Source organism: Colletotrichum fructicola (assembly GCF_000319635.2).
Source record: "Colletotrichum fructicola Nara gc5 chromosome Unknown KSG_Nara_v1_contig05, whole genome shotgun sequence".
NCBI lineage: Eukaryota > Fungi > Ascomycota > Sordariomycetes > Glomerellales > Glomerellaceae > Colletotrichum > Colletotrichum fructicola.
The window spans coordinates 4136088-4155816 of record NW_027094055.1 but is presented as its reverse complement, the minus strand read 5'-3'; the positions used below and the strand labels follow the sequence as shown (position 1 = coordinate 4155816).

Sequence of the window (19729 nt, the reverse complement as noted above, 5' to 3'; positions counted from 1 at the left end):
TGATAGGGGGGGAAGGGACGCGTGGACAGGGCGCAGCGCGGGCTGATTCAGGGGCGGCCTTCGGTGCATTGAGCCCCAGAGGGGCCCTTTGGTAGCAGAGGTAGCACCCAACAAACGGGTTGGATTAGGGATACGGTCCACTAACAGGGATCGCTGTATTCTAGCGGCATCTGCCGAACCGCCTGGGCGCCTTCTTCAGGTGAGGTGGGCGGGGTTCACCTACTGCCTCCCTAAGCCTGTAGACTAAGCATATTCTTCCCCCACCAAAAAAAGGCTGAAGCAAAGAAAGTCCGCTTCGCATTCGCATTCTTGAAAAACATCACCACCTCATAGTCCACCTTTAAAAGAACCACCTGTCGCCGCACCCGCACGACCTCCTCTTGTCGCCGCGCCCTCTCAATGGCTTGTGTCCGGCCATTGACCCCCCGTCGACCGGTCCTCTAACCCCTCCTCCCCCCGTCCCGCTCTCTATACGCGCGTGAGGATGGCCCCCCAGACGCGCAACCACTCCCCGGCCATGGGCTCAACCAACGGCGACGAGGCTGCTACGCCAGCGGCAACCGCAGCCGGTGACGTCAAGCTTCGCCGGGCGCACAGAAAGTCTCGCAACGGCTGCAAGGAATGCAAGCGCCGCCATGTCAAGTGCGACGAGACGCGTCCGACATGCGTCAACTGCGCTACCGCCGAGCGGCACTGCTCCTACCTCGACTCCCTCCCGGCATCGGCCCGCTCAGCCGTCCCGGCCAAGCGAGTGCTCGTCGCCGGCGGCTACAGCCCGGCCCAGAGCCCCGGGAGCACGAGCGCGAGCGGGAGCCAGGTGCCCATGCTCGGCAACTACACCTCCGCCTCCTCGCCCTCCATCACCGCCGTCGTCAACGACTTCGTCACCCGCTCCGGCGAGTCCAATGAGGTCCTGCGCCCGGCTAACGGCCAGTTCTTCACCCTCGACCACCTGCGCCTCTTCCGCCACCTCCAGGTCGGCATGCCCACCTTCGTCGGCGAGGAGAAGTTCCTGAGGCCCATGCTGGACATGAGCATGGAGGCCGCCCTCGGCGCCCCTTACCTCATGGACATCATGCTCTCCCACGCAGCCATGCACCTGGCCGACACCGAGACAGACCCGGCGCGCGCAGAAGTCTACCACCAGCACGCCGCCCAGCTCCAAACACGCGGCCTCATGCTCTTCAACGAGGCCAAGGAGGAGGTCTCGGAGGACACCTGCATCCCCATGTTTCTCTTCTCTTCCACCGTTGGCACCCAGGTCCTCTGTGAGACTCTCCGCACCAACCGCGACGACTTCAACGCCTTCCTCGACCAGTTCGCCTGGTATCTCAGCCTCCACCGCGGCGTCAGCGCCGTCACCGGCCGCTCCTGGCACATCATCCGACAGTCCGGCGCCAAGGAGTTCATCGACTTCCTCGAGGCCAGGCAGCCCCACGCCCAGGTTCCCGAGATGGATGCCGTTCACCGCATGCTCGACCAGGCCGACCTGGGCCCGGCATCCCTCGAGGCCTGCCGGGCCGCCGCCGAGGTCCTCCGCCACGCCTACGCCATCTACCGCAGCATCTCCGAGCGGAGCAGCCACCAGTCCTCCGGCGTCATGGCCTTTGGCGTCCGCATCACCACCGGCTTCATCGACGTCCTCAAGCAGCGTCGCCCCGAGGCACTTGTCATCCTAGCTTACTACGCCGTGCTCCTCCATTGGTGCCGCGGGTATTGGGTGTTTTGCGATGCGGGTCAGTTCATGATCCGCTCCATCTCGGCGCATCTTGGCGATTACTGGTCGGAATGGCTCGCCTTTCCCAACTCTGTGCTCGAGGACTGCCAGCAGCAACATGCAGGTTGAAAGCCAAAAGCAAATCTCAGTGACACCTCCTGCATGGGCAGGGTGCAAAAAAGCAAACAAGTTTGACAGCTTTCGGCCACCTGATTCGCCAGACCCTCCCATCTGACGAACTCCTGGGGGAAAAAGACGGCGCACGGCGGCGGCGGGGTGGGGTGGTCTCATCCCATCCTCGGGCTTTGCGCCGCCGTGCTAGTCTCCGCCAGAAAGGTCCGAAACACCCCCTACCACCGAACGGCCTACTGACAGCCAGCCCGATCGATCATCAACGACGCTAACAACCCTCGCTCTTGTCTCTGCGCCAGCACTCCCAAGCCGGTCTTGCCGGTCTTGGAAACTTGACAGGTGCCCTAGAGCCTGTTTATAATCTTTCTGGCAGCACGCCACAGCAAAGAGACAGCAAGTCAGCAGCACCCAAGGAACCGGGAGAGGGGAAAAACAACAGACACACGGCCTGCGATCTGACGTGTTGGCTTCGTCTCAGTACGCCAGAGGCCCGAGAGCTTTTTGCTCCTGCATTTCGTTCCTTCTTTTCCTTCTTCCCTCTCTCTCCCCCCTCCTCCCAAGGAAAAGCCCAACCCAAACGCCGCCATGGTCGCCGGACATCACATGGGGGGAGGGGAGGCAAACACTCTATCAAAAGGCATGTGCCCCCCCGTCATCTTCCGCCGGCTGGATGGAGAAAGGAAGAAGGGAGGGTCGAAGCTGGTTCTTCCTGGATTCCTGGTTGTTTCCCACCCGACCTACACCACACATCCACCACCACTCTACTACTCCGGCCGGCCCTTAGCATGACTTCGCTTCCAGTCTCGTCTTTATAGTAAACAAATACCCAGACAGTAAGAAGACCATTACTCAGATACCCACCTCATCTCGGCGCTTCCCACAGCAGCAGCCCATCCTTCTCCCTGGGCACCGAGTAAATGTCGCTGCCCTTCCCAACCAACCGGTTCGGGCCCAGCTTCACGCTGGGCCCCTCGGCCACCGCCTCGACAGAAGCCACCCGCACGCCCGAGGCCACCTCCTTCCCCACAGGCAGCTCCTCCAACGACGGGCCCGCGTTCCCGAACAACATCCTCCAGCAGTCGGGCCTCACGCCCGGCCAGGTCATCGGCATCTCCGTCGGCGCGACCGCGGGGCTCGTCTTCTTCGTCGTCGCCCTCGGGTGGTTCTGGAACTGGAGGCGCGAGAGGCAGCTCAGGAAGCGCGACGCCGCGCTCGTTACCGCGATGCACAACGCCGACCCGGAGAAGCCCGAGGGCACGATGGGCGCGGCGCAGAGTGCGGGTGCTGGCGAGATGCTGGAGATGCCTGCGCCGAGAGGGTTGCATGAGATGCCGGAGACGCAGCAGGGCCCGGCGATTGAATTGCCTGCGCCGGTGGAGAGGTCGGAGTTGCCGGGGTAATGAGACGGACGAAGAGGAAACGAAAGATGGGGAAAAAGAGAGCAGGTCCTGACGACTGGCATACACGAACCGCCACAACGATACCCTCGCTAAGCAATACCTGTCGCTTTAGCACACATTTTTATGGACGCAACGGTCAGCAGTTGGACTCTGTCGTCGCTGGGAGGCGGGGTTATGTGAATGGGTGGGCGGATGTGGTGATGTGCCCGTGAGCAAAAGTATGGAATCGGGCTGGGCAGGTTTAATATAAAGAACATTGGGAGGAAAGGTGGCGACAGTCGCTGATTCATATCCCACGACGGCATGGCATCTGAAGCGAAAAGAAAGGCTCGCTTAGATTCGTAGATAGAGTAACAAAAAAAGACTCTACTATTTCAGGACACAAAACCTTCACGATCCTTAAGAGACGGTCACTGTGCTCCCACCCGGTGGATCAGTAAGAAATGCCAAAACTGTCACGCCATGAGGCGGATGATCCGGTCCGGTAGACCCAGACCTGCGGATTTGAATTTGGCGCAATGTTAGCGCTAGAATAGTTGTTTGTATACACGGCTAGAAATGCCATTTCCTCGAGCTTTGGTCAACTCCCCTCGTTTTCCCAGCGGAGGGGATGCTCCCAGCTTCCTCCAGAACACCCATGAAACTCCCTCCAATTGCCATGTTAAAGTACACACATACGGACACACACACAAACACACCGAGCTCGATACTATCCCGCCCGTGCAGACGGACGGACGCATGTTGAGCCGTCAAAGAGCCATCACGTCATGTCCGCGCTTGCAGCTCGACGAAAGTCCGCGCGGGGTCGCCCCCCGGGGCTCGGGAGGGGAAAGAAGAAAAGAAATACCGTCCCCGTCACCCAAGCTCCCACTCTCCCATGAGCTGATAGTACTGGATGCAGAGACGGGTCTAGACCTTAGGGCCACCCTTTTCGAGACCGTCTTGTTCGTCGTACTAGGACTGATCCTCGCCGTAGGTCGACGGGGCTATGCTAAGGTCCACGTCGAGCTCCTTGAGGAAGAGGTCGTCGAGAGTGCTGCCGTCGCGGGCGTAGACCCAGGCACCGGCGGCGGTGCCCTCCTTGTCGTTCTGGGAGTCGCCGACGACGACCCAGTCGTAGCGCTTGGGGCCGGAGATGGGGGAGGAGAGCCAGATCTGCTTGTTGGGGGGCTGCTTGTTGATTACGTAGGTTCCTGCGCCGGGGAAGGTGACGTTGAGAACGCCGGCCTGGATGTTGGAGGTGAGTTAGCGTCTTGTTTATGGTTGAATATCATGAGAAGAAGCCCGGGCCATTTTGGGGCATCAGTTTCGGGGGTATATGAAGGGATTTGGGAAAAGGTTTTCTGCGCAAGAAAGGTGGATGTCTGCAACGTACCGCATACTCGACGTCAACGCCCTCGCGAGCATCCTGTAGCTCCTCGAGCTTGGTGAGGACGGTCTCGAGGTAGGTGTCGGCGAGCTCGTGGTAGTCGGCGTCAGAGAGCTCGACGACGCTCGTCTTGACCTCCTCCTTGGGTGTATCAGGGACCTTCGGGTCATCCGTGTCAGGCATGATGCCGCGGGTCGCGACGGCGGAGGTGGTGAAGAGCTTGCGGGCCGGAACCACGAGGCCGGCGGCGGCAGCCGGTTTTGTGGCGTTGAGGAGGGCGGCAGAGGAGCGGCGCGGGAGGACGGAGGTGGTGGAGGTGCGGAGGGAGCGGGATGCCGCCCGGGAGAGCTTGGCGATGCTGCTGCGGGCCATTGTTGCGCGGTCTGTGGATTGCAATGATCGATGTCGCAAGATTCGTGGGTTGAGTGACGAATTGAGTCGGCGTTGATGTTCTGTTGAAGATCGAGAGTCGTTTCGATGCGAACGGAGGGAAGTGATGAAAGAGGTAGCTGCCGTTTGCTTCCCCACGTCACTGCAGCTTGACGACTGCAGCTTCGGTAAAGCGGTTGAGGGGATGCGCGAGCTTGGGACGGTAACTGATCCGTGCGCATTACCAGATTACATCAGAAAGTCATGTGCCAGGCACCGCGGCGCACCTCCGATTTTTGGGAGGCAGGTTCTGGAGCGCAGGGAACTCGAAGCAGCGAGCGGCTGGCAACGGCCACCCCACCAAGAGACTCAACCTCGAAGCTGTCGACAAGCAGCCCGCGGCACAACAACGGTGGCAGCAGCAGCAACACCTCAACATCGTAGAGACGGGATGCGCAGGCAGGATTGATTACAATGATCAACGCATTTCTGGTCTTCAACGGCCAGGGTCAGCCTCGCCTGACCAAATTCTATACACAGCTGGTATGCAATGCCGGCATCTTGCGGCAGGCGATCATCGTTCAGCTTCACCCAGTGCTAACGGAGTCACAGGAAACGAGCATGCAACAGCGCCTGATTTCAGAAATCTTCACCCTCGTATCAAATCGTCCCGCCGGCTCCTGCAACTTCCTCCCCCTCCCGCCCCTGCTCGCCGCATCAGGCACCTCCCACTCCTCCTCCGAAGAGCAGAACGACGTGCCCTCCCTTGTCACATACCGCAACTACGCGACGCTCTACTTCATCGTCATCTCGACGTCCACCGAGTCCCCACTCGCCCTCATCGACCTGATACAAGTCTACGTCGAGGCGCTGGACAAGCTGTTCGAGAACGTGTGCGAGCTGGACCTGATCTTCAACTTTGAGTCGCTGCACGCAACGCTGGGCGAGATGATCAACGGAGGAGTCGTCATCGAGACAAATCTGGACAGGATAGTGGCGGGCGTCAGGGCGCAAGGTACGGTGGCCAAGCGGCCTGTCAACGAGGGTCGCAGTGCGGGTATTGGCGGCGGCTTGGGTATGGGAGGCAACTTTGTCTGGCACGGAAGGTAGGAGTGGCCAGGTCTTCATGAGAGGAACGTAATACCATTATTGTTTTTGCGGAGGATGATGTTGTACATGGGCCCCTTTGCGTGCCGGGTATTCAAAACGCCGTGAACTCCTTCCGATGCATGCGACCTAGATATCTGCCTTATTTGGGGGACTCGGCGGACCCGGGTTCGGGTGCGTCTCTGCGACGCTCGTATCGTTTTTCGGCGTCGATGGTGCCAAACAGGTTTCGGAAGTGCTTCCGGATCTATGGCAGGTCAGCATAGGCTAGAGGCTGAGTGTAAAGAACATCGTACCTCCTCAGAAGGGCGATACTGCTTGCCCCAAAACTCGAACTCTGAAAACAAGAACGTCCAGCCCAGGAAACCTGCTGCTCGTCAGCCACAAATGTCGGGAACGCCTCTATGCTCTGCACCAACCTGTCACGGTCACCAGCTGAATAAGCTTGATAGCCTTGTCCCATCTTGGCCGCGCATAAACCAATGCCAGGCGGCGCTTGTACTTCTTCTCAAACCGGAGCTGTGCTTGAGGCGAGAGGCCTGTGAAATCGGGAGGCCAGACTTTTTTCGCGCGGTACGGGTTGGTGAAGACGTCGAACTTGCGGCCGGCCGATTCGGCGGTGCGCCGCAGTAACGTGGGAAGCATATTCAATGTTCTTTCACGGGGAATCGACGGCGAAAGCGGCTCAATGGCTGGAGTTGCGCATCCGGGCGTCTGAAAGACGTGGAGATCTCGGTGGTGCGGCGGCTGGATCTGCGACTGGGGAAGCTCTGCAATGAACCGAGCCACATGCGCCACACTTCGAGGCTTTCACTAGCCACATCTACAGTGACTCCCGACCGTCGGGGGGTTCGGTACGTACCTTTTACTCTTTGAGGGGACCGTTGAAACGAGACAGTGCTCCAACAGTGACTGGACAGTGACCAGTGGCCCGATGGTACCCCGCCATTACCGCACCGGCGCCAGCAAGCAGCGAGACCCCCTCCAAAGTCGAATCGCGGGGCACACTCAGCCTCGAAAAAAACATCGGAGCTGCGACGAAATCTGTGTGTGGCCGGTTGTGACTCAAGATCCTGCGATCGAACAGCAACCTCCCGTTCCGAACAGACTTACGCCGCAACGAGAGTGACTCCCTCCGCCTCGACGAGCAGAGTCACACTCGGTCCTTAAAACAAGCGATTGGATCGACCGGGTTCGTCCCTGTGTCTCCCCTCTCTCGATAAGTCAAATCGTCAGCCGCAACGATGGCGAACGAAGCAGCCAAGGCCCTCGAGGCCCTCCAGGTCTCCAAGACCAAGGAGCTCAAGGGAACCGAGAAGCGCGACTTTCTCATCTCCCTCGAGAAGAAGTACCAGCAGAAGTGGGCTGAGGAGAAGATCTTCGAGGTCGATGCCCCCTCCACCAAGGAGGTGCCCCTGCACTCCGTTTCCGCCGAGGAGCTGCGCAAGCAACAGCCCAAGTGGTATGGCGCATCGAGATAGATATGTGACGTGGGGGATTGTTGTTGACGAGGATACAGGATGGGATGCATGGCCTTCCCCTACATGAACGGCCGTCTCCACGCCGGTCACTTGTTCTCCGTGTCCAAGGTTGAGTTCAGCGCCGGTGTAAGAGAACCCCCAAAATATTAACGATTGATGGAATGGAAGCTGAGTAGATATCTAGGTCGCCCGAATGCAAGGAAAGCGCGCCCTGTTCCCCATGGGATGGCACGCGACCGGCATGCCCATCAAGGCCGTCGCCGATAAGCTGAAGAACGAGGTCGAGTGGTTCGGCCGCGACTTTGAGGGATACAAGGAGGAGGAGGAGGTCCTCGTCGACGACAAGCCCGCCGACGCCAAGGCGACCCGCGAGGACATCACCAAGTTCTCGACCAAGAAGAGCAAGGCGAATGCCAAGACCGTCAAGGCCAAGTACCAGTTCCAGATCATGGAGGCCATGGGAATTCCCAGGCAAGAGATTCACCTCTTCGCCGATGCTTCCTACTGGTTGACCTTCTTCCCTCCTCTTGCCCAGGAGGATCTTACCAGCCTTGGTTTCAGAATCGGTTCGTTCTGATGTTGTCTAAGTGCTGGTGCATTACTAACAGCCACAGATTGGCGCAGATCGTTTATCACCACCGAGGCCAACCCCTACTTCGACGCTTTTGTCCGTTGGCAGATGATCCGCCTCAAGGAGCTCAACAAGATCAAGTTCGGCAAGAGATACACCATTTACTCCATCAAGGATGGCCAGCCCTGCATGGACCACGACCGTGCCGAGGGTGAGGGTGTCGGTCCTCAGGAGTACACCGGCCTCAAGATGAAGGTCCTCGAGTGGGCTCCCAAGGCCGCGGAGGCCCTGAAGTCTAAGCTACCCGCCGACGCCAACGTTTTCCTCATCCCCGCCACTCTGCGTCCCGAGACCATGTACGGCCAGAACGCCGTGTTTGTTTCCCCCAAGATCACCTACGGTGTCTTCAAGGCTTCCGAGAAGGACTACTACGTTATGACTCTGCGTGCTGCCCGCAACATGGCCTACCAGGGTCTCTTCCTCCAGGAGGGCGTCGTCGACCAGACGGCCGATATCGATGGATCTGCCATGATCGGTACACGTGTCCATGCTCCCTTCTCTATTCACGAGGCCGGTGTCCGCGTCCTTCCCATGGACTCCATTCTGCCGACCAAGGGTACTGGTGTCGTCACCTCTGTTCCCTCAGACTCTCCCGCCGATTGGGTTATGACCATGGACCTCCGCAAGAAGGCCGCTTACTACGGCATTGAGCAGGAGTGGGCCGAGCTTGAAATCATCCCCATCATTGACACCCCCTCTGGTGACATGATCGCCAAGACTCTCGTCGAGCAGCTCAAGATCGCTTCCCCTAAGGACACCGTCCAGCTCGACAAGGCCAAGGAGACGGCGTACTCTGAGGGCTACTACAAGGGTAAGATGAAGATTGGCGAGTTCAAGGGCGAGTCCGTCGAGGCTGCCAAGCCCAAGGTCCGCCAGTCCCTCATCGACCAGGGTCTTGCCTTTGCCTACTCCGAGCCCGAGCGCAAGGTCGTGAGTCGCTCTGCCGATGACTGTATCGTTTCCCTGATGGACCAGTGGTACCTCGACTACGGAGAAGAGTCCTGGAAGAAGACTGCTCTTGACTGGGTCGAGAACACCGACGGCAAGGGTCTCAACACTTTCAGCCACGAGACCAAGAACGCCTTCCAGGGTGTCCTCAACTGGCTGAACCAGTGGGCGTGCGCGAGATCGTACGGTCTCGGCTCCAAGCTGCCTTGGGATCCTCAGTTCCTTGTCGAGTCTCTGAGTGACAGTACCATCTACATGGCGTACTACACCATCGCTCCTTACCTGCACAAGGACATCTTTGGCAGAGAGAAGGGCACTGGTGACATCTCCGCTGAGCAGATGATTGACGAGGTCTGGGATTACGTCTTCTGTCGCCGCGAGCTCGACGACAAGCTCCTTTCCGAGTGCAAGATCTCCAAGGACACTCTTGAGAGTATGCGCCGCTCGTTCGAGTACTTCTATCCCCTCGATCTCCGTTCTTCCGGAAAGGACCTGATCGGCAACCACTTGACCTTCTTCCTGTACATCCATCTCGCCATCTTCACTCCCGAGTACTGGCCCAGAGGTATCCGTACCAACGGCCACTTGATGCTGAACGGTGAGAAGATGAGCAAGTCTACCGGCAACTTCCTTACCATGCAGGATGTCGCCCGCAAGTTCGGTGCCGACGCTGCTCGTATCGGTCTTGCTGACGCCGGTGACACCAACGGTGACAGCAACTTTGAGGAGGACGTTGCCAACCAGGCCATTCTGCGTCTCTACACCCTGAGAGAGTGGTGCGACGATGTCGTCAAGAACAAGAGTGAGCTCCGCACTGGCGAGTTCAACTTCTTTGACAAGGTGTTCAACAACGAGATGAACGTCATCGCCAAGGAGGCCATCCAGCAGTACACCGACACTTCCTACAAGCTGGCCCTTAAGGCCTCCTTCTACGAGTAAGTTTCACGTCAATGACACACGATGCGAGCTAACACTACACAGCTTCAACAACGCCCTGTCCTTCTACCGCGAGAGCTGTTCGTCGATCAAGATGCACCACGACCTGGTCATCCGCTTCATCGAGCTCCAGTGTCTCCTCATCGCCGTCGTCGCGCCCCACTGGGCCGAGTCCGTGTGGGTCGAGATCCTCGGCAAGCCGACGTCCATCCAGCAGGCGACCTTCCCCGAGATTCCCGAGACGGACGCTGCCCTCACCGCGGCGCGTAAGTACATCTCCGTCACGGCGTCCAACGTCAACTCGGCCGAGTCTCTGCAGCTCAAGAAGAAGGCCAAGGGCAAGGAGACGTCGTTCGACCCCAAGAAGCCCAAGAAGCTCACCGTCTTCATGAGCGAGAGTTTCCCGCAGTGGCAGCAGGCCTACATTGACCTGCTCAAGGAGATGTGGAACCCCGAGACCAACTCGGTTGACGACAAGGCGCTCAACGGCAAGATTGCCAAGATGGGCGAGATGAAGAAGGCGATGCCGTTCGTGCAGGGCCTCAAGAGGCGTCTGCAGGCGGGCGAGCCGGCCAACGCGGTGCTCGAGCGCAAGCTCGCGTTCGACGAGAAGGCGGTGCTGGTGGACATGGTGGACGGCCTGAAGCGCAGCGCGAACCTCGTCGAGGTGTCGATCGTGGCGGTCGAGGAGGGCAGCAAGAAGGGCACGGATCTGATTTCCGGGGCGACGGTGGAGAACCTGCCGCCCAACGCCGAGGGAGCGGTTCCCGGCGCGCCCAACTTTTTGTTTGCGAATGTGGAGTCGTCATAAACGGGGGTTAGAATGTGTGGATGCCGAGGATGAAAGGACCAAAAAAAGAAGATACAAGATGAGTTAGATATCAATGTCCATGTGCTTTATCGTTATCTTGCTTTTGCTTTTTGCAATGCGTGTTTTGATGTGAGGCCAGAGATGTGCTTAGATCCGGACTTGGTGCTGTTTGGACCAATGTTTCTGATGGCTTTCTAGAAGGCCTGCCCTTTGCATGGTGTTTCTGTCTCTGGATTGATCTATCCTAGTTCCATTCACTCGCTCAACTCTGATGATACAAGGAGACGACAAGATTCATCGGCCTAAGCTGGGCTGGACATGGGTCACCCAGGCGGTCTCGGTTCCTTGCGAGAGAGGGCACTAGCGAGCAAGGCGGGAAGGGAAACGGCAGCTTGGCCCACGGAGGGAACCTGCTAGACAAGCTCCCGCTGCATCGGCATCGCGACCTGAGAGCAAGGCTCAGGTGCAGCTGCCAAAATCAGGGAATGCGGTGCGTCCTTTTCTTCTGCCCGCTCCGTGAAGCTGAGAGCCGGCCCCATCATCGTCACCGCATGGGCTAGCTCGCCTTGCCGGGCCTGCCAAACGGGCCTGACGTGACGACGATGTCCAGCGGTGTCTGCGGCTCTCATTCGTGGGGTTGTCTGGAAAAATGATGTGGCTTGCAGGCCGGGGTTGTGCAGCTGTTGTACGGAGACGTCGGGATGAAGAGGAGGCTGGTGTGTCGTTCTCGCGGGTTCATTGGATGGAGTTCGTTGAAGCGTGGCTGGGGTGCTGCTGGCAGCGGCGGTGACAGGGGAAGGGCAGAGCAACAAAACCTGGTTGGGATCCTTGCAAAAGATGGGCGGGACACGGCGCCCCTGTACCCTGCCACCCTCTTTTTTGTTTCCGTCACCGCGCTCGTGGCCAGTCAGGTTCAGGTCCCAGGAACCTGTGAAGTCAATTCGGGCATGATGTGATGCATGGGAAGAAGGTGAGGTGTCTGTGGGAGGGAGAGAAAGGGAAATGCCATGGCATTGGGCCTGAGGGGATGGGCCAGTTAGCGAACGGGCTGAGAGCCGATGCAGCCGCCCTCCAAGGCCTTTCGATCCTGGCAGAGTGTTGTTTTCTTTGCTGTTTACACTACCGGTGCACTTCGCTGGCAGGTCTTCTCGTCCGGGTATGACGCAACAGAGCACGACATCGGGTATCGCCAACTTTTTTTCTGGTGTCCGGAGCGCTGTGCCTGGTCGCTTGCGCGGCGCGACGATCGAATCTTAGCAGCAAAGGAAACAAGCAATCTGGGTTTCTGTGAGGGAGGGGATTTTCCCATTCGTTTGCTCATTCATGATTTGCCGTGTCACACACAAACCCCTCAATCTACCCTGGGCCCGAGATGACGAGATGAATGCTGAATAGTTTCGAGGTTTGCGGTGCGAGGACGGGATTTCGGCAGGGTGGGAGAGTGTTGGCAGGCGTCACTTCTTCGATCTGCTGATTTGCGCTTGAGGTGAGGTTCATCCCCATGCCTCTCCGTCCGGGCTGGGCTTCCTGGCTTTCAAATGGCAGAGTTTCTCGGTGTTCGTCAGAACTCTGTCACCCAGAATTAAGCTGATGTGCATCGTGGTTCTGCCAATGAGATGGGATGGCAGCTACATGAAACGTTCGGATGGGAGAAGCGCAAAAAAAAAAAGAGGTGGTGGGCGTCCATCACTTCTCGATTTTGTTCATACCGAACTTTGTCTTCTGCGGTTCCTGTTCGCTGGGTGCAAGTTTGAAGCAATCCCATCCCACCCCATCCCCAGCCATCGGGTAAATCCCGCTCCCATCACGACCACCACTTCACATCCCAGCCATCTCGCGTCGACCTCTTTCGAGGTTGTGCAAACTTTCGACGTAGGTAGCCCACCGGGTCGACCAGCAGGGGGGTTATGGTAAGGCGGGCTCAAGGCAAAACAGGGTTCCTGGTTCGTCGGGGCCGGGGGGAGGGGAGGTCGCCGGCCTTGCAACCCGTGGTCCAGAACCAGGAACCCAGGCGGTAGACATCACCGAGTCTTGCCTTGCTCGTCGTCGAATCGACCGTTGGAAAAAACAACCTGCTTCCTGCATGCACGGGAAACGGCTGCCCCCTCCCCCCTCCCCCCCCCCACACCTGGAAGACAGAGCCCAACCCTTCTCTTTACGGATACCCATGATGTATGGTGCCGGACGGATACCTGTTCGCCTTGCTGCGGCCAACCAAACACCACCCAGCTGGCAGAGTTCCATCCTGTCAGTCCCAAAGATGATGTCGTGCAAGCCTGGAGAGGAGGGGGAAACGCGCAGAAATCGCCATTCTTGGCATTGCTGCTGTCACCGACTCGCACAATGCGCAAACATACGTAGTCGTCGTACGGGGGGTGGTCTCTACTCTCTTTCTCTGCTCTCGCTCGTCACACCATCTGAGAAGTCTTGGTATTTGTGTGATTCTTGCTAGTATATATCCATCCCCATCCCGTCGTGATCATTCCATCCTCTCTTGTGCCTCATCCCCAACAACAACATCAACAACCTCGCTCTCCATAAGCCCAGCAGTCGCTTCCTTTTCACCTCACCTCACCACACCCACACTCCCACCAACCCCCCCAAAACAAACACAGCCAAAATGCGCTCCGCCTCCATCCTCGCCGCCGCCGCCGCCACCCTGGCCGCCGCCCAGGACATCACCTCCATCGTCCTCACCAACGGCGTCACCACCACAATCACCCTCCCCGTCTTCCCGGAGCCCACTCCCTCCGTGACCGTGACCGCCACCGTCCCCGAGACGACGTTGACCGTCACCCCGGGCGCCTCCTCCTCCGCGGCCGACGCCACCCCGGAGCCGAGCACCACCGTCACCGTCTCCGCCGGCACCTCCACCGTCGAGAGCGGCGTCACCACCACCACCATCGCCGTGCCCCCCGTCCCCTTCCCCTCCGTCTCGTCCGTCTCCGACCCCGTCGTGACGCTGCCTACCTTCACCGCCCCCATCAACAGTGAGTTTATTTCAGCCTTCCGTGCATTGTAGTGGAAGACGGAAGACTAACAAGTCAACAGCCACCCTCGCCACCTCCACCGCCACCCAGACCTACTACACCTCGGCCCCCAACGCGACCACCTCCGGCCCCGTGACGGTCCCCACCGCCGCCGCCGACAAGGTCGCGCTCAAGGGCTCCGCCGCGGGTCTCCTCGCCTTTGGTGTCGCCGGTCTCTTCTTGCTGTAAACGCAAAGCAAACTGCATAATGGGTTTCACGGGTTTCACGCTTTTAATGACGAGCGCAAAAATGTGTATGATGAAATTTCAAGGGACGGGACACACGGCGTTGGAACTTTTAATCATTTCTTGCATATGAATATTATGAAGGGGAGCGGTTTGATGAGGATTAATGAATGAGGGATTTGGGGTTAATTGTGGTAATTAATAGAATACCTGTTCAAAACACTTTAAGACTCCCGAATGCTTGAGCTTGGTGTTGATGCGATGACAATTTCACCTGGCTTTGGGCTTCTCCTAATGCATCCCCAAGGGCTTCCTGGCTGCCCATCCCAAGGTCACACCGGATCTGCGCCCAGTAAATGCCAAAACCCATACCAATCGACGTAATCCAGTTCGACGCAGAGTATATCTGCCCAAGTCTAGGTTTAAGTTTGAGCCAGGCGTCCTCGTCACGGGACACCGCTCTTACGATCCCCTCCAAGGCCCCAGATCAGACTTCAGCGACAGTCGTTCTTCCACAGCCTGCGGTCGAGTGCATGTTTCCCAGGTGCGACCATCTCATTACGGCGTAATCTCCCCGCCAACGAATCGAAGACGGGCTCAGCGTACGGAGAGTAACCCACGTGCGCCGTTCCACCCCGACCTTGTGCCACCGAACGGGTGTATCGTCCGATCAGGGCTTGCGGAGGCTGTACGGGAGCGTGCCGGTGTCATTTGGCCTGGCGGCCTCCCTTTTGCGGCATTCAGTGTGCGTTGTTGTCCCAGAGGACGGCGTGCTGTGGGTGCACGTCGCAGCCGTGAGCAGACGACGCCGGCTACCGTATGTGTGGTCTGTATCTCCATATAACCCCTTTTTCCTGTGCTTCCAGCGGAATAACCCAGCGGTTTAACACCCTTCAGGACGGAATGAACCATGTCGGTTCATACCTTAGGCGGCGACGGGGATCTGGGCGGAAGCCTCCTCGAGGGCCGGCTCGGGATCGTCTTCGGGGTCCTTCGGAAGGTCGTCCTGCTCTCCTGTTAGTCTCGACAATTTCCCCGCCTCCCGCGGTTGTCGCGTGATGCGGTATCCTACCTTGTCAAAGATGACGCGGATCATGAGGCTGCAGCTGGGGCACACGGCAATGTCCTCGTCGTCGCGCAGGTCGGCCAGCGCAATCTGGAACTTGTCGCCACACGGGCAGGGGTAGTGATAGATTTGCATGTCCTCGTCAAAGGTCATGTCCTCGATTTCGATCTCGTCGTAGATGGAAATGTTGTCGTCGGCCATGGTGTCGGTGTTGTTTGGCTGTATGGCAGTTGCGGATTGTAGGGGTGTGTGTCATTCGAAGTTGGTGATGGAGTCAGTCAGTTAGGTACGCTTTGCGCTGGGCAGTTGAGGGGAACCAAAAAAAAAAAAGTCATCGGAGGTGTTTGCCCCGCGGTGTGGCTGAACACTGTTATCCAGCAGCACCGCCACATGTGGTAGCCACACATTGTTGCCGCTGACATAAGCCAAGTTCCCTCTTCCCCAGGCACCAAATCACATGCAACCGGCATCCGATTCACATGGGAAGTTGGGGACGGGCCACAGCAGCATTTTCCGGGGTTCGCCAATCACAACGCCGGCTTTGCTGGAGCGGGCCCCTTTCGCACCAAAGGTGTCCACTGCAACTCCGGGGCCGAGGGACAGAGAAGCCACTGAAGGAAGCCAACCCCAGCCGGTTCCACTGCTGGACAAAGACGCGCGCAAAGGAAACACCCGAACCGAGTCGTGGGGGAACCTAACCTGGAAGTCTACTGGGTCTTGCTGCCACTGTCTGTAGGGCCGCTAGGTACCTACCTTCAACGCTGCTACCGGCCAGCGCCTCGTCGTCCGAAGAGAGCCGTGTGACCAGCCATGCTCCTTCGGCCGCCATTGTCAACAACGTCCTCCTTTTGCTGCTGACAGCGAACCCGTTTCTTTCAAATCTACACCTCCGAATTTCCTACCCACGATAACCCTGGACGACGGGCCGTTCAATCGACATCACCGCCGAATGCGCTGACCTCTCCAATTCCCCAGTCGCTGCCGGTGACGTAGCCGAGTAGCCGTTCGCCGTTTGCCGTCGCTCTCCCTCCACCAGTCCGCGACCAAAACACCCGATCCGAACCACGATAATCGCCTCTCCGGACCTCCCTCCCACGATCACAAACACCAGCTCCCCATCCCGGGGGCCCCCCTCGCCCAGCCATGGCCGCCCAATCCAAAGTCTCCCTCCTCCTGCCGTCCGGCGACCGCAGCGTCCGCAACATCATCGCCCAGCTCACCCAGCTCTACCTCTCCAACCGCACGCGCATCTCCCGCGCCGTCTGGATCACCCTCTTCGTCGCCCTCGCGAACCGCATCCGCCATGCAATCTCCGAACAGAAGGCCGCCTCCGTCCGCGACGCCGCCGCCCGCGAGTCCCGCCCCACCCTCGCCGCCCCCTCCGACGAGGACGTGACCAAGAAGCGCAGAAAGGTCGAGCTCAACCGCGAGTTCTTCCGCTCGCTGCTGCGCCTGCTCAAGATTGTCATACCCGGCTGGAGGAGCAAGGAGGCCCGCCTGCTCATCAGCCACTCCTTCTTCCTCGTCGTGAGGACGTTGATCAGTCTCAAGGTCGCGGCGATGGACGGTGCGATTGTCAAGAGTTTGGTCAAGGGTAACGGCCGGGAGTTCCTGATGCGCATCGTGTGGTGGATGCTGATTGCCATCCCGGCGACGTTTACAAACTCAATGGTATGCCATCAATTCTATGCCCGGCGATGGAGGCAGTCTACTGACCAACGCAGTTGTCCTACCACCAAGCAGAGCTGTCGCTCAAGTACCGCACACGGTTAACACAGCACATTCACGACAAGTATCTCTCCAAATTGACCTTTTACGGTATCTCCGCTCTCGACGACAGGATAAACAATCCCGACCAACTCATCGCGGTCGACGTCGCGAAGTTCTCCAATAGCTTGGCCGAGTTGTACAGTAATTTGGCAAAGCCTATCCTGGATATGGTACAAGACATCCACATCTTGTTATCGACTCTGATCCCCAGTACTGACTGACCTCCAGACCATCTACACCCACTCCCTCTCCCGCAGCGTTGGTGGAGAAGGCGTTGTCTCAATGGCTCTCCTCGTCCAGCTCTCCGCCAACGTCATGCGCGCCCTCACGCCCCCCTTTGGCAAGTACGTCGCCGACGAAGCCCGTCTCGAGGGCGAGTTCCGCTTCCAGCACTCCCGCCTCATCGACCACTCCGAAGAAGTCGCCCTGTATCACGGCCACGAGGCCGAAAAGGACACTCTTGACAAGGGCTACTTCACCCTCATCAAGCACGTCAACTACATCCTGCGACGCCGCTTCTACCACGGCTTCATGGAGGACTTCGTCATCAAGTACTTCTGGGGTGCCCTCGGCCTGCTGCTCTGCTCCGTCCCGGTTTTCGTCAAGATGCCCGGCCACATCTCAATGAACATGGGTGACCGCACCGAGAGCTTCGTCACCAACCGTCGCATGCTGCTCTCCGCGTCAGACGCCTTTGGCCGTATTATGTTTTCCTACCGCGAGATCATGGAGTTGGCCGGCTACACTTCCCGCGTCGACTCCCTCCTCGAGGTTATGAACGACATCCGCGCCGGCCGCTTCGAGAAGAAACTCGTCTCGAGCTTCGGCACCGACGACAACGAGGCCATCCTCAAGGGCCGTGGCACCGTCGTCGAGAGCAAGGACATTGAGTTCATCAACGTGTAAGTTATCCAGCTCCTTTCCCCGATTCTCATCACTAACTCCTCTAGCCCAATCATCTCTCCCAACGGAGACGTCCTTGTCAGAGCCCTCTCCTTCTCCCTCAAGCAAGGCGACCATCTCCTCGTCTTCGGCCCCAACGGCTGCGGCAAGTCTTCCCTTTTCCGCATTCTCGGCGGCCTCTGGCCTGTCTACGGCGGCACCGTCTACAAGCCCCCTTTCTCCGACATCTTCTACATCCCCCAACGACCTTACCTGTCCCGCGGCTCCCTCCGCCAGCAGATCACCTACCCGGACTCCCTCCGCCAAATGCGCGCCAAGGGTGTTACCGACGCCGACCTCATGTCCATCCTCTCCATCCTCGGCCTCGAGCACCTTCCCGAGCTCTACGATTCGGGTTGGGACGCCGAGGCCGAGTGGCGCGACGTACTGTCTGGCGGCCTCCAACAGCGTGTCGCCATGGCCCGTCTCTTCTACCACCGCCCCCGCTACGCCATCCTCGACGAGTGTACCTCCTCCGTCACCCTCGAGACCGAGAAGGTCATGTACGACAATGCCAAGGCCCTGGGCATCACCCTCATGACCGTCAGCCATCGCCGTAGTCTGTGGAAGTACCACTCCCGCATCCTGCAGTTCGACGGACAGGGCAACTATGTCTTCACAAAGCTCGACGCCGACAGGCGGCTGAAGCTCGAGGACGAGAAAGAGGACCTCGAGGTGTTGTTGCGACAGGTGCCTGAGATTGAGAGGCGCATTGCCGAGCTTACGGCCGCGTAGACGCGTAGGATAGATACATATTTGAAGGCGATTTAAACACGATGTTGGAAATCAAATACGAGAGGCGGCATCACTGTCGGCGCGAACGGTGTCAGGTCGGGTCGGATGGGAATCAATTTTTGCTGGGGATTCATGTACCACCGGTTTTGCAATTTACGTACATATGAAGAATAAGATCTACCTCTACTACTACGCAGGGCACTTGCGCTCAACAAAACTTGCCGTTTTGACACTGGCGATGTTCACTAGAAGTTGCTCGTATTGCATGAAGAAGATGATGCTGCCCTTGGTGCTGCGTCTTGAGGCATTGTATCATATTGTTATAGAAGCCCGTGATAACGACCGGCCAGTCGACAGTTCTTGATACACGGTGGATTAATACATACCTAAATAAGACAGTTTTCAGAACATAACTTTGCAAAAAGCCACGACAATGATGACCGACGGTTGAGGTCCACGAATCTGAGCGCCATGTAGCGAGACAATCGCAGGAATCAGAGAACGTGGAGCAGTTTGACTATGAACATGGGATAATTACAGATAACAGCAATGCATGGTAGACCAACAACAATGGCCACGTGCCAAGAGTTGGCTGGAGGTATCGAGGTCTAGCTATCGTCGTGTGTGGACTTGGCGCATCCTGCGGACACCGAGTCTCTGTGTACCCAACAGGAGTTCTGCTGCCTAAGGCAAGGAGAACCAGCTTCCGTCCAGTCTGGATATTTCTGTCGCCACACTTATACACCAAAGAGCCCGCAGCCCCGGAGATGAAATGAAGCAGCATTGTCTAGGGCACGTACACCCAGATGATATGTTCTCGCCCCGGTACCACGCGCGGGTGAGAATAGGAGACCTACGCAAAGCTGATCACGTTTGGTCAAGTTTTATTACAAGCGGATATGTGCAGCCGACCAGAGGTTTGCTTAAGTTTACTATGAGAGACGGGACTTTTGCCGAACTGCTTTCCCCCCAGACATATAGAAATACAAGTTGTCGCACAATAGCATTGTCCAGCCCTGGCCATAGTAGTGCCGGGATATGATTCCTTCCGGCATTCCGGCCTAGGGCTTACTGTCGAGAGCTGAGGGCTGAGAGCCAAG

The 19729-nt window shown here is 58.2% G+C and overlaps 9 protein-coding genes across 9 annotated transcripts; 6 read left to right on the top strand and 3 right to left on the bottom strand.

The window, feature by feature from the left end:
• Positions 1-484: 484 nt before the first annotated feature.
• Positions 485-1846, top strand: CGGC5_v009882 (Lysine biosynthesis regulatory protein LYS14; the record flags this gene model as incomplete). The annotated part of the gene is made up of 1 exon (XM_032025526.1): positions 485-1846. The coding sequence occupies one exon, from the start codon at positions 485-487 to the stop codon at positions 1844-1846; it is 1362 nt and encodes a 453-aa protein (XP_031877971.1).
• Positions 1847-2766: 920 nt separating this feature from the next.
• CGGC5_v009881 (uncharacterized protein) lies at positions 2767-3249 on the top strand (the record flags this gene model as incomplete). The annotated part of the gene is made up of 1 exon (XM_032025525.1): positions 2767-3249. The coding sequence occupies one exon, from the start codon at positions 2767-2769 to the stop codon at positions 3247-3249; it is 483 nt and encodes a 160-aa protein (XP_031877956.1).
• A 954-nt stretch (positions 3250-4203) lies between these two features.
• On the bottom strand, positions 4204-4990 carry CGGC5_v009880 (Frataxin-like protein; the record flags this gene model as incomplete). The annotated part of the gene is made up of 2 exons (XM_032025524.1): positions 4204-4476; positions 4625-4990. The coding sequence occupies 2 exons, from the start codon at positions 4988-4990 to the stop codon at positions 4204-4206; spliced, it is 639 nt and encodes a 212-aa protein (XP_031877963.1).
• Positions 4991-5461: 471 nt separating this feature from the next.
• aps3 (AP-3 complex subunit sigma) lies at positions 5462-6097 on the top strand (the record flags this gene model as incomplete). Its single annotated transcript, XM_032025523.1, has 2 exons — positions 5462-5530; positions 5600-6097. 2 exons carry the CDS (start codon positions 5462-5464, stop codon positions 6095-6097), a joined length of 567 nt encoding a protein of 188 aa, XP_031877962.1.
• A 139-nt stretch (positions 6098-6236) lies between these two features.
• Positions 6237-6739, bottom strand: CGGC5_v009878 (uncharacterized protein; the record flags this gene model as incomplete). The annotated part of the gene is made up of 3 exons (XM_032025522.1): positions 6237-6341; positions 6391-6461; positions 6514-6739. 3 exons carry the CDS (start codon positions 6737-6739, stop codon positions 6237-6239), a joined length of 402 nt encoding a protein of 133 aa, XP_031877961.1.
• A 599-nt stretch (positions 6740-7338) lies between these two features.
• CGGC5_v009877 (Leucine--tRNA ligase) lies at positions 7339-10901 on the top strand (the record flags this gene model as incomplete). The annotated part of the gene is made up of 5 exons (XM_032025521.1): positions 7339-7556; positions 7614-7701; positions 7760-8141; positions 8190-10089; positions 10136-10901. The coding sequence occupies 5 exons, from the start codon at positions 7339-7341 to the stop codon at positions 10899-10901; spliced, it is 3354 nt and encodes a 1117-aa protein (XP_031877960.1).
• Positions 10902-13521: 2620 nt separating this feature from the next.
• Positions 13522-14119, top strand: CGGC5_v009876 (uncharacterized protein; the record flags this gene model as incomplete). Its single annotated transcript, XM_032025520.1, has 2 exons — positions 13522-13891; positions 13953-14119. 2 exons carry the CDS (start codon positions 13522-13524, stop codon positions 14117-14119), a joined length of 537 nt encoding a protein of 178 aa, XP_031877959.1.
• Positions 14120-15041: 922 nt separating this feature from the next.
• dph3 (Diphthamide biosynthesis protein 3) lies at positions 15042-15383 on the bottom strand (the record flags this gene model as incomplete). Its single annotated transcript, XM_032025519.1, has 2 exons — positions 15042-15122; positions 15189-15383. 2 exons carry the CDS (start codon positions 15381-15383, stop codon positions 15042-15044), a joined length of 276 nt encoding a protein of 91 aa, XP_031877958.1.
• A 942-nt stretch (positions 15384-16325) lies between these two features.
• Positions 16326-18629, top strand: Abcd2 (ATP-binding cassette sub-family D member 2; the record flags this gene model as incomplete). The annotated part of the gene is made up of 4 exons (XM_032025518.1): positions 16326-16853; positions 16907-17122; positions 17181-17854; positions 17903-18629. The coding sequence occupies 4 exons, from the start codon at positions 16326-16328 to the stop codon at positions 18627-18629; spliced, it is 2145 nt and encodes a 714-aa protein (XP_031877957.1).
• Positions 18630-19729: the final 1100 nt, after the last annotated feature.